The 12,589-nt window shown below is 44.3% G+C and overlaps 1 protein-coding gene across 1 annotated transcript in view; it reads right to left on the bottom strand.

The window, feature by feature from the left end:
* The window catches only part of LOC311101742 (cell adhesion molecule 1-like), a gene marked incomplete at both ends in the record, with an annotated part of 176,938 nt that overhangs the window by 31,523 nt on the left and 132,826 nt on the right, over window positions 1–12,589 (bottom strand). The window contains 2 exons of the mRNA XM_084142923.1: window positions 2,500–2,652; window positions 6,341–6,487. Of these exons, the coding sequence (XP_083999049.1) occupies window positions 2,500–2,652; window positions 6,341–6,487 (300 nt within the window). The remainder of the gene's footprint in view (window positions 1–2,499; window positions 2,653–6,340; window positions 6,488–12,589) is intronic.

Genomic DNA, 12,589 nt, shown 5'->3' with positions numbered 1-12,589 from the left:
AGAAAGTGAAAGTAAAAAAATATATACAGTGGGGAGAACAAGTATTTGATACACTGCCGATTTTGCAGGTTTTACTACTTATAAAGAATGTAGAGGTCTGTATCTTTTATCATAGGTACACTTCAACTGTGAGAGACGGAATCTAAAACAAAAATCCAGAAAATCATGTTGTATGATTTTTAAGTAATTAATTTGCATTTTATTGCATGACATAAGTATTTGATACATCAGAAAAGTAGAACTTAATATTTGGTACAGAAACCTTTGTTTGCAATTACAGAGATCATACGTTTCCTGTAGGTCTTGACCAGGTTTGCACACACTGCAGCAGGGATTTTGGCCCACTCCTCCATACAGACCTTCTCCAGATCCTTCAGGTTTCGGGGCTGTCGCTGGGCAATACGGACTTTCAGCTCCCTCCAAAGATTTTCTATTGGGTTCAGGTCTGGAGACTGGCTAGGCCACTCCAGGACCTTGAGATGCTTCTTACGGAGCCACTCCTTAGTTGCCCTGGCTGTGTGTTTCGGGTCGTTGTCATGTTGGAAGACCCAGCCACGACCCATCTTCAATGCTCTTACTGAGGGAAGGAGGTTGTTGGCCAAGATCTCGCGATACATGGCCCCATCCATCCTCCCCTCAATATGGTGCAGTCGTCCTGTCCCCTTTGCAGAAAAGCATCCCCAAAGAATGATGTTTCCACCTCCATGCTTCACGGTTGGGATGGTGTTCTTGGGGTTGTACTCATCCTTCTTCTTCCTCCAAACACAGCGAGTGGAGTTTAGACCAAAAAGCTCTATTTTTGTCTCATCAGACCACATGACCTTCTCCCATTCCTCCTCTGGATCATCCAGATGGTCATTGGCAAACTTCAGACGGGCCTGGACATGCGCTGGCTTGAGCAGGGGGACCTTGCGTGCGCTGCAGGATTTTAATCCATGACGGCGTAGTGTGTTACTAATGGTTTTCTTTGAGACTGTGGTCCCAGCTCTCTTCAGGTCATTGACCAGGTCCTGCCGTGTAGTTCTGGGATGATCCCTCACCTTCCTCATGATCATTGATGCCCCACGAGGTGAGATCTTGCATGGAGCCCCAGACCGAGGGTGATTGACCGTCATCTTGAACTTCTTCCATTTTCTAATAATTGCGCCAACAGTTGTTGCCTTCTCACTAAGCTGCTTGCCTATTGTCCTGTAGCCCATACCAGCCTTGTGCAGGTCTACAATTGTATCCCTGATGTCCTTACACAGCTCTCTGGTCTTGGCCATTGTGGAGAGGTTGGAGTCTGTTTGATTGAGTGTGTGGACAGGTGTCTTTTATACAGGTAACGAGTTCAAACAGGTGCAGTTAATACAGGTAATGAGTGGAGAACAGGAGGGCTTCTTAAAGAAAAACTAACAGGTCTGTGAGAGCCGGAATTCTTACTGGTTGGTAGGTGATCAAATACTTATGTCATGCAATAAAATGCAAAATAATTACTTAAAAATCATACAATGTGATTTTCTGGATTTTTGTTTTAGATTCTGTCTCTCACAGTTGAAGTGTACCTATGATAAAAATTACAGACCTCTACATGCTTTGTAAGTAGGAAAACCTGCAAAATCGGCAGTGTATCAAATACTTGTTCTCCCCACTGTATATACAGTATATACTTAAGCAATAAGTCCCGAGGAGGTGTGGTATATCGCCAATATACCACGGCTAAGGGCTGTTCTTAGCCACAACGCAACGCGGTCTGATATACCATGGCTGTCAGTGAATCAGCATTCATGGCTCGAACCACCCAATTTATAGTACGAAATATAGCTAGGTCTCTCTCTCTCTTGCTTCGCCTTAATTTTGGAAGAAATGAATTTGTCCAAAACTGTTCAACTATTGTCTTTCTCTCTCTTTGAGTCAACTACTCACCACATTTTATGCACTGCAGTGCTAGCTAGCTGTAGCTTATGATTTCAGTACTAGATTCATTCTCTGATCCTTTGATTGGGTGGGCAACGTGTCAGTTCATGCTGCAAGAGCTCTGATCGGTTGGAGGACGTCCCCCGGAAGTTGTCATAATTACTGTGTAAGTCTATGGAATGGGGTGAAAACCATGAGCCTCCTAGGTTTTGTATTGAAGTCAATGTACCCAGAGGAGGAGAGAAGCTAGCTGTCCTCCGGCTACACCATGGCGCTACCCTACAGAGTGCTGCTGAGACTACTGTAGACCTTCATTGCAAAACAGTGTGTTTTAATCAATTATTTGGTGACGTGAATATATTTAGTGTAGTTTTATCTAAAAAGGATAACTTTATTAATGTTTCACATAAAAAATAAAAAATAACTGAGAAGGATGGTCCTCCCCTTCCTCCTTTGAGGAGCCTCCACTGATATGGCACCATGTAATGTGCATACATAATATGTCGTGTACATACATTTTCAGTTGTCTGTGTACGTTATTTGTGTGTACATGCAGGAGTACATTCATGCATGTGAGTTTAGGCATGTGTGTGTAAAACCTACCCAGCACAGTGATGTCTGCGTAGGCCTCCTGAGGAGGGTCTGTGTAGAGCTGGCACACATAGCGTCCCTCATCTGACAGTGACACGTTGGACAGAGACACCCGCAGCTCGTTGTCGGAGAAATTCACCAGCTGGAACCGGCTGTCCTTCAGGGCTGAGGAGATACAGACACCAGACATACAGTCAGGATGGGGAGATACACACATGTGTATGTTTGTGTATGTGTGTGTGTGGTATGTGTGTGAGAGAGAGAAACAGAAAGAGAGAGAAACAGAGAGAGAAACAGAGAGAGAGAGTGAGAGAGAGAGAGCGAGAGAGAGAGAGAGAGAGAGAGAGAGCTAACAAACAGAGAGAACAGAGAGAAATACTGAAATAGTACAGTAAAAGTATTTGGTCTGTATTCATATAGCTAGTAGTTATGCTGAAAAAAGCCTCCTAAATGGTAAAAAGCCTCAGCATTACAACCCAGGTGCCTAAAAAGAAAAGTGAGTTTCAGAATGATTCATAAAAGTTGATTTATAAACCATTTCATCTCTCCAGTCTACAGAGCACTACCAGGGCAGGAAAATAGGAGAAGTGCTCATGAAGACTCTAACAAGATGGGAAGTCAAAATGTTCTGCTGCTGGTCACGAATGAATGCATCGACCTCACATATTCTGGAAAAGGAGAAGTACTGTAACATACATAATGAATTAAATCACGGTTCTGTGGTAGCAAGAACTAGAGGTCCATACTAAATACAAATGTAGCTGTTTTGAACAAGTAGTTTGGACTGGTGTGACATAGAAGGGTGGTGTTGCTCGAGTTAGCTTTGAGTGTGGCAACCTAGCTTAACATCCTACATCTTGCATTTAGTTATATTTTCAGAATATTTTCCATGTCAGTTAACCCCCCACTTGAACACTGTTTTACATAAATGCCCCCAGATGATTCCTTGGAGAGTGTAATGATGTTTTGACCTACCCATTCCTTATCAGGTCTTCTATAAGCGCAGAGCTAAAGAACTCAATCTATTCAGCCTATCTTTAAAACATGGGGAGTGTTCGTTCCTGTCAGAGCTCCATGTCAGGCAGCACCTTGATCATTACAGAGGCCTTTGAGCATCTTCCTATACGAGACCTCATTCCCAATCCTGTCTCATAATTTGAGGACTCTTTGGAAGTCTCTCCTCAAAGGACAGCGATGAGCCTATGGCGGTAGCATAGCTTTGAGAGCCAAAGGCCTTGCTAGGAAGGAAAAACCGCTAATTCCTAGAACCAGTGAATTTAGTTGACATGAAGCAGTTTGTTCATTTACAAGTGATTACTCAAGTGTGTTGAGATTATAAAGAGGCTGTAGCCAACATCAGGGTTGCACTGTAAAACAAGCTCAGAGGAAAAATACAATCAAAACTATAATCAATAAGTAATGTTGGATCATTACCCTCTATGTCAACTGAAGGTGTAATGTACTGTATGTGAGCTATATAGGTTGATAACACCAACATGAATTGATAGTTGGTCACAACAAAGTATTTTGCTCTGTTAAGTGCCCTCTCGTTGTTGCATCCCCTTTAAAATTGTATTAGTTAGTGGTTTGTTTCCTCAATCCCTACATTTGGCGCGCTGGATCAAGTATATAAAGCAGCAAAAGCCTTGATATTGGGTCTCTAGCATCAGGTTCAGGGACAGTGTTACTGTGTTAGTATTGCTGGAACAGTAACTTCCCAAGTGGTTGACAGTAAGTGGATTTTATAGCTCTGTTGAGCAACTCTATGGTATTTAAACCAAAAGAAGCAGAGAAGGAAAGCTAGTGTGTTTGCGATTTGTTGGGGGATGTGTAGCCCTACAGTAAATGTTCAGTATTATTTTCCTGGTAGAGTGTTTTGTGTAAGTGTCTGTATCTGTGTTTGTCTGTTGTTTTCACTGTGTGACTGTGTGTCACGGTTGTTTTCCTCCTCATACACAAAGGGCTGGCTCTGTAGAAAGAGGCCCTGGTGACAGGTAACAATGCCACCAGTCAGAGGGGGGTCCCTACAATACACAGCCTTCTGGGAGCCCAGCCCAGAATAGACCTGCTGCCCTGGGACTTACCAGGCTCCGCTGCAGGGGTAATGTTCAACCAGAAGCAGCAGTTAGATATGATCAGAGCTCTGACTCATATCTGATACTAACTCCAGCCAATTTACTGATACCCAACTGCTTCTGTAATAACACTTGACTATCGCACTTCAGCCATTTTCCTTACTGCCAGTGTGAGTTGGTTTTGAAATGTGATAAGTGGTTAAAAGGCGAACTGTTCAAGAGGCTGTGTGGAATATGAGACTAAACGGAGAAAAGACAGACAAAATGTGAGGCCAGTGTGATGATGTTATAGGAGGAGCTCTTTCAAACACAGATTTGGTAGACCACACAACCTTCTATTTTTGTTGCCTTCAAGGCTGTCACGAGTGTCATTGTGTTATCTTTATTTTAATCTCTCCTTTAACGCGGTAAAACACATACATTACATTAGCAATACAAACATGACTGAGATGTACACTCAGCCTTCCATAACCTTTTGCCATACGTGGGAAATTAGAACACCAATCTGGATCCTACTCAGAATTTTGGATGGTGATGAAATATGAAAACAAGAAGAGTGTTTCTCATATCACCTTGAAGGCTGGTTCCAATCCAAGACACAAACAAGCAAAACTCAAGCATACTCAGGTTGAACCCAGTGGAAGCCATATGCTCATGCATAAACACTGTCCTAATCTTAGATTCTCTTTAGATTCCTAATCTAAGAGATTATCTGGAAATTGCCTGAACAAAAACGATGAATAAATCAACTCAATGGCCAATGGAACATTAGGTCAAGGACAGAAAGCATTCCATATATATCAGTATTATAATCTAGTCCTTGAAATATGAAGCCATTACCAATAGCATCATATCTGATGAGTTGCCATAAACTCCCAAAACCTTAAAGGTCGATTCATTTTACTACAAGAGGCCCTGCAATATGGTACTTGAGATGTGACCCTGAGATATGGTTCATGAGTGAGATAACCTGTATGTCATCTGTTGGGAATGTTTCTAATGAGATGGTCCGTATAATGGCAGAGTGTCCAGTGATGTTCTTCCTGTTGAGAGTATCCAGTATGATGGGGGAGTGTCCAGTGAAGCAGCACCATAGAATTAGGATTTAGAATACTAGAATTAATTTGTGTTAGTTAGCTAGCCAGACAGTTTAAGAGGAATGATTCCATACATGTTTCAAATTAAAGGAGAAGTTTCCTTTTTTACAACCAAACCTTCTATAACATGCCATTTTCATCACAAAATTTGATTTGGTTGTAAAAAAGGAAACTTTAACTGCCAATATGCCAACATTCCATTCAAACAATGCAGTCAATCCACAGCCATACACTGGCTCCAATCAGTTGATGATAGGACATAGACAAGTTGTAAATGCAACAAGTACTGATTTTGTATCATATAATAGCACTCACAGCTTTTCAAGAAAACAGAATCTGAGACATTTACGGTCTGCTTACATACATTTTAGAGGCTATTTATGCAGGAAAATTGATATAAAACCCGTATAAACTATATTTATAATTATATGACAATATTTTAGGTTGACTATAATTCCATTACACAATTTCTGATACATCACATGCCTTACTTGTATTTTCTGCATAAGTAAAAGCAGGAAATGCATCACCTATGCCTCTACTGCCATTCATTCCAATTAGACTGGTTTTGGATTTCTCCCTGACCAAGATGGCTGCCATTTTTGCCACATTATGGAACTTTGAGGGTTTATGACATAACCCCTCTAGTAATTTAATAGGATCTCTATGAGAAGCACTTACGTCTGACGTCTCTGAAGTAGATGGTCTGTCTGTTGGGGTTGAGGAGCTGGATGACTGAGTCATCATTGTTCTTCACCCTGCAGCTGATGGTCGCCATCTCCCCCTCGATCACTGATACATTATCCGTCCCCAGGTTTTGACCTTCAACTGGACAGACAGATGGACAAGAGGAGGAGTGAAACCCATGAAAGGTCTAGAATTACTGCCCTTTTGCTTTCATTTCGTAGTGTTTAAAAAAAAAATATTGTGTAGTGTTGATTATTTTTGGATTGAGACACGTAACAGGTAACAGCATAGGTACCATAACAGACCACGACATTGAACAGCATAATAGTACAGCACACCTACAGAGATGTGAACACAGCCTGACCGCTATAGACGTATGTTGGCTGTACTTGCAGCCACGTTCCTAATCCTCCTAATACAATAGAAGGGCTCAGTGCACTGGTTGGCATTATTGATCTTTCAGCTCAGACTGGGTCCTGTGACTCTCTGCCAGATGGGCTGTAAGCACTACCTCTCAGAGAGAGAGAGAGAGAGAGAGAGAGAGAGAGAGAGAGAGAGAGAGAGAGAGAGAGAGAGAGAGAGAGAGAGAGAGAGAGGAGAGAGAGAGAGAGAGAGAGAGAGAGAGAGAGAGAGAGAGAGAGAGAGAGAGAGAGAGAGAGAGAGAGAGAGAGAGAGAGAGAGAGAGAGAGAGAGAGAGAGGGGGGGGGGGATAAAAAGTGGAAGAGAGAGAGAGAGAGAGAGAGAGAGAGAGGGGGGGGGGGATAAAAAGTGGAAGAGAGAGAGAGAGACAGACAGACAGACAGACAGACAGACAGACAGACAGACAGACAGACAGAAAGACAGACAGACAGAGCTGAATTATAGCTATCCATCTGAGTCTGTGAGCACAGGGCTTTAGTCTCCATCTCTTAGGAACCACAGCCTTGTCAGCCACTGACTGTGTATATCCACACCTGTGCATGCCTGCATGGTCATTATTTTCACAGAACTCTGTCCTCATCATTAAAGCCTGAAACCAAGCATCCATTTGGTTTTCACAAAGAAAACATGTTTGTTTTCAGCCTTCCAGGTGAGGGAGGGGGTAAATCAAAAGTCACCTTGTGCTATATTTATCCGGCAAGAGCCAAAAGGCATAGGAAGAAGAATGGAGAATGCTTTTAAACGCCTCGGATTAGCACCAGGAGAGGAACAAGACTCCCAGCAACAGCCCGAAGAGACATCCATAGCACATTTGCATGGCTGAGTCGTCAGACAACTCCAAACCGGGCTGACATTTACAAAGTGGAAAAAAAGCACCTGCGTTTTCAGATAGTGATAATGGGAATAGACAGCCAAACTAACAGGATTCAAATGAGCTGAGAGAATGCAGCGAGCAGCAAGAAATTAACCTCCTGTGGAGAAATACACCTCAGACCTGTCTGTAGCAATGAACTTTCCATTTCATTCGACACCACAGATATTGGTTCATCAAGCACACACACAACACAGGGTGGTGATGACTGAAAATGGACATTGATATTGAGCAGAGTACAGTACATTCTGTACTAAATAGGTAGTATCTTGAGGTATCTGAGTGTTATCTTATTGTAAGGAAAGACTCGTTTTTATACTTCATTGAAGTGTGCTGTTTTTAAACTGTCTTAATTGAGTATCTGTGATGTTTGAGGAATCCATATTTTTTTATCATTAGAAAAGCCTCTGTTTTCAACTACCTCTAAAGTGTGAATGTATAGTGGACTACTAGAGCATAGTGAAATACTTTAAATAAAGGTGAATTGGTCGATAATTAACTCATTATAACACAATCAAATGAATGTTTATTATGTGTGCTCCAATGTTGGAATGTGGAAGTGTGTAATTAATTTTAGTGTGTCTAACTGAAACCCGAAAGGCAGCTCTGACATACTTATAGTAAGTAGGCGTACCCCAGCAGAGGAGTCCACAGTGTAAAGTGTTTTGACGTCTGTTTTGATTTCAGTTTTGTTCAAGTAATATAGCTGGCAGTCAAAACAGCAACATGAAGGTTATTCTGTTCCCAATATGTTGGACTGAAAGGAACGGGACTGCTAGAGAAAATATCCATAAGGTTTCAGCAGCCCTTAGCAGGGTTGGGTCCTCTCCAATATCCCTGGCTCATCTCCAATTCAAAACACACATAAATAACGGCGGTGTGATTAGCAATCCCATCAAAGGGAAAACAGATCAGTTTGCAGAACATGGAGTTTTTTTTGCAATTCTAGTAAACATTTTCAATTGCCTCAGCATCCTGGTCATGATTGGGTGCAAATGAGGAGAGGCAGTCATTAATTCCTAGTGGCGGGAGAGAGAGAGAGAGGTGGGCTGAGACGAGGCATGGCGTAGATGACTGGCTGATAAATTCACACTCATTCCAGCAGCTGTCTCGGAGTGCAAAGCGCCAGTATTGGCACACATTGCCGCCCTCCTGTTCCTCCATCAGAACACACTGAATGACACAGTCAAAGATAATTAATTACAGGGCCTTCAAAGGTCTGTGAACTCAATGCCGGGATGTTACAGCAGCGGTCTGACATGGGCCCCATCAACAAGCAGCTCATAACGCAAGACACCAAGAAGAAACCCTGACGCTACCTTTTAAAATTTGGGAGAAATCAGGTTCCTCTCTTCATTCCTTCCCAGAAGTTAAGAAAGGGCACCTTTTGATTCAAATTCCTTTTTTCTTTGAACTTCTCTCTCTCTTTTTATATTTTCATCAAAAGACATGAAAGGGGCAGTGGAAAGCAGGACAGCGCCAGGCACCTGATACCTCTCCACTGAGTCACTGATGTCTGGAGTGGCCCTGTCCTTTTCAAAGAGGAACCAGCTATCTGGCCCGCCGACCGGCCATATATGTAGGTCCGGCAGGCCGGCCAGATAGCTTGGTCCGGCTGGAAAGATAGCTACCTGGTCGGCCGGCCGGACCTATATATATGGCCGGTCAGCCGGACCTAGCTATCTGGCCGTCAGGCAGACCGGACCTAGCTATCTGGCCGCCCGGCCAACCGTACCTATCTGGCCGGCCGGAGCTACCTATCTGGCTGGCCAGCCGGACCTAGCTATCTTGCCGGCCGGCCGGACTTACCTATCTGGCTGGTCTGCCGACCGGACCTATCTAGCTGGCCGAAGCTACCTATCTGGCCGGGCGGCCGGACCTAGCTATCTGGCCGGATGGCCGGACCTAGCTATCTTGCTGGCCGGACCTAGTTATCTGTCCAGCCGGCCGACCTGCCAGACCAAGCTATCTTGCCGGCTGGCCGGACCTAGATATCTGGCTGGCCTGCCGGACGGAGCTATCTGGCTGGACGGCCGGACCTAGCTATCTGGCCAGCCGACCTGCCGGACCAAGCTATCTTGCCGGCCTGCCGGACGGAGCTATCTGGCCGGACGGCCGGACCTAGCTATCTGGTCAGCCGGCCAGCCGGACCTAGCTATCTGGCTGGCCAGACAACCTGCCGGACCAAGCTATCTTGCCGGCCAACCTACCGGACCTAGCTATCTGGCCGGCCGGACAAAACTATCTGGCCGGACCTACCTATCTGGCCGGTGGGCCGACCAGACCTATCTGGCCGGCCGGAGCTACCTACAGTGGGGAAAAAAAGTATTTAGTAAGCCACCAATTGTGCAAGTTCTCCCACTTAAAAAGATGAGAGAGGCCTGTAATTTTCATCATAGGTACACGTCAACTATGACAGACAAAATGAGAAAAAAAAATCCAGAAAATCACATTGTAGGATTTTTAATGAATTTATTTGCAAATTATGGTGGAAAATAAGTATTTGGTCAATAACAAAAGTTTCTCAATACTTTGTTATATACCCTTTGTTGGCAATGACACAGGTCAAACGTTTTCTGTAAGTCTTCACAAGGTTTTCACACACTGTTGCTGGTATTTTGGCCCATTCCTCCATGCAGATCTCCTCTAGAGCAGTGATGTTTTGGGGCTGTCGCTGGGCAACACGGACTTTCAACTCCCTCCAAAGATTTTCTATGGGGTTGAGATCTGGAGACTGGCTAGGCCACTCCAGGACCTTGAAATGCTTCTTACGAAGCCACTCCTTCGTTGTCCGGGCGGTGTGTTTGGGATCATTGTCATGCTGAAAGACCCAGCCACGTTTCATCTTCAATGCCCTTGCTGATGGAAGGAGGTTTTCACTCAAAATCTCACGATACATGGCCCCATTCATTCTTTCCTTTACACGGATCAGTCGTCCTGGTTCCTTTGCAGAAAAACAGCCCCAAAGCATGATGTTTCCACCCCCATGCTTCACAGTAGGTATGGTGTTCTTTGGATGCAACTCAGCATTCTTCGTCCTCCAAACACAACAAGTTGAGTTTTTACCAAAAAGTTATATTTTGGTTTCATCTGACCATATGACATTCTCCCAATCCTCTTCTGGATCATCTAAATGCACTCTAGCAAACTTCAGACGGGCCTGGACATGTACTGGCTTAAGCAGGGGGACACGTCTTGCACTGCAGGATTTGAGTCCCTGGCGGCGTAGTGTGTTACTGATGGTAGGCTTTGTTACTTTGGTCCCAGCTCTCTGCAGGTCATTCACTAGGTCCCCCCGTGTGGTTCTGGGATTTTTGCTCACCGTTCTTGTGATCATTTTGACCCCACGGGGTGAGATCTTGCGTGGAGCCCCAGATCGAGGGAGATTATCAGTGGTCTTGTATGTCTTCCATTTCCTAATAATTGCTCCCACAGTTGATTTCTTCAAACCAAGCTGCTTACCTATTGCAGATTCAGTCTTCCCAGCCTGGTGCAGGTCTACAATTTTGTTTCTGGTGTCCTTTGACAGCTCTTTGGTCTTGGCCAGAGTGGAGTTTGGAGTGTGACTGTTTGAGGTTGTGGACAGGTGTCTTTTATACTGATAACAAGTTCAAACAGGTGCCATTAATACAGGTAACGAGTGGAGGACAGAGGAGCCTCTTAAAGAAGAAGTTACAGGTCTGTGAGAGCCAGAAATCTTGCTTGTTTGTAGGTGACCAAATACTTATTTTCCACCATAGTTTGCAAATAAATTCATAAAAAATCCTACAATGTGATTTTCTGGATTTTTTTTCTCAATTTGTTTGTCACAGTTGACGTGTACCTATGATGAAAATTACAGGCCTCTCTCATATTTTTAAGTGGGAGAACTTGCACAATTGGTGGCTGACTAAATACTTTTTTCCCCCACTGTATCTGGTCAAATTTCTTCCCTGCAAGAGCTGCCCCGGTCAACTGTAAGTGCTTGTTATTGTAAAGGGGAAACGTCTAGGAGCAACAACGGCTCAGCCTCTAAGTGGTAGGCCACACAAGCTCACAGAACGGGACCGCCGAGTGCTGAAGTGCATAGCACATAAAAATCGTCTGACCTCGGTTGCAACACTACCGAGTTCCAAACTGCCTCTGGCAGCAACATAAGTACAATAACTGTTAGTCGGGAGCTTCATGAAATGGGTTTCCATGGCCGAGCAGCAGCACACAAGCCTAAGATCACCATGCGCAATGCCAAGCGTCGGCTGGAGTGGAGTAAAGCTCTATGCCATTGGACTCTGGAGCAGTGGAAACACGTTCTCTGGAGTGATGAATCACGCTTTACCATCTGGCAGTCCGACGGACTAATCTGCGTTTGGGGGATGCTAGGAGAACACTAGCTGCCCCAATGCATAGTGCCAACTGTAAAGTTTGGTGCAGGAGGAATAATGGTCTGGGGCTGTTTTTCATGGTTCAGGCTCCTTAGTTCCAGTGAAGGGAAATCTTAACGCTACAGCATACAATGACATTCTAGACGATTCTGTGCTTCCAACTTTGTGGCAACAGTTTGGGGAAGGCCCTTTCCTGTTTCAGCATGACAATATCAATATCCCCGTGCACAAAGAGAGGTCCATATAGAAATGGTTTGTCAAGATTGGTGTGGAAGAACTTGACTGGCCTACACAGAGCCCTGACCTCAACCCCATTGAACACCTTTGGGATTAATTGTAACGCTGATTGTGAGCCAGGCCTAATCGCCCAGCATCAGTGCCCAACCTCACTAACGCTCTTATGGCTGAATCACGCATGTTACAACATCTAGTGGAAAGCCTTCCCAGAAGAGTGGAGGCTTTGTAGCAGCAAAGGGGGGACCAACTCCATTTTAATGGCCATGATTTCGGAATGAGATGTACGACGAGCAAGTGTCCACATAATTTTGGTAATGTAGTGTATCTGGCCGGACAGATCTATCTGGCCGCATT

This window comes from Coregonus lavaretus (assembly GCF_964263955.1).
Source record: "Coregonus lavaretus genome assembly, chromosome: 26".
In the NCBI taxonomy this organism is placed as follows: domain Eukaryota; kingdom Metazoa; phylum Chordata; class Actinopteri; order Salmoniformes; family Salmonidae; genus Coregonus; species Coregonus lavaretus.
Note: the sequence above shows the minus strand (reverse complement) of the source record. Positions and strands in the feature narration are given on the sequence as shown.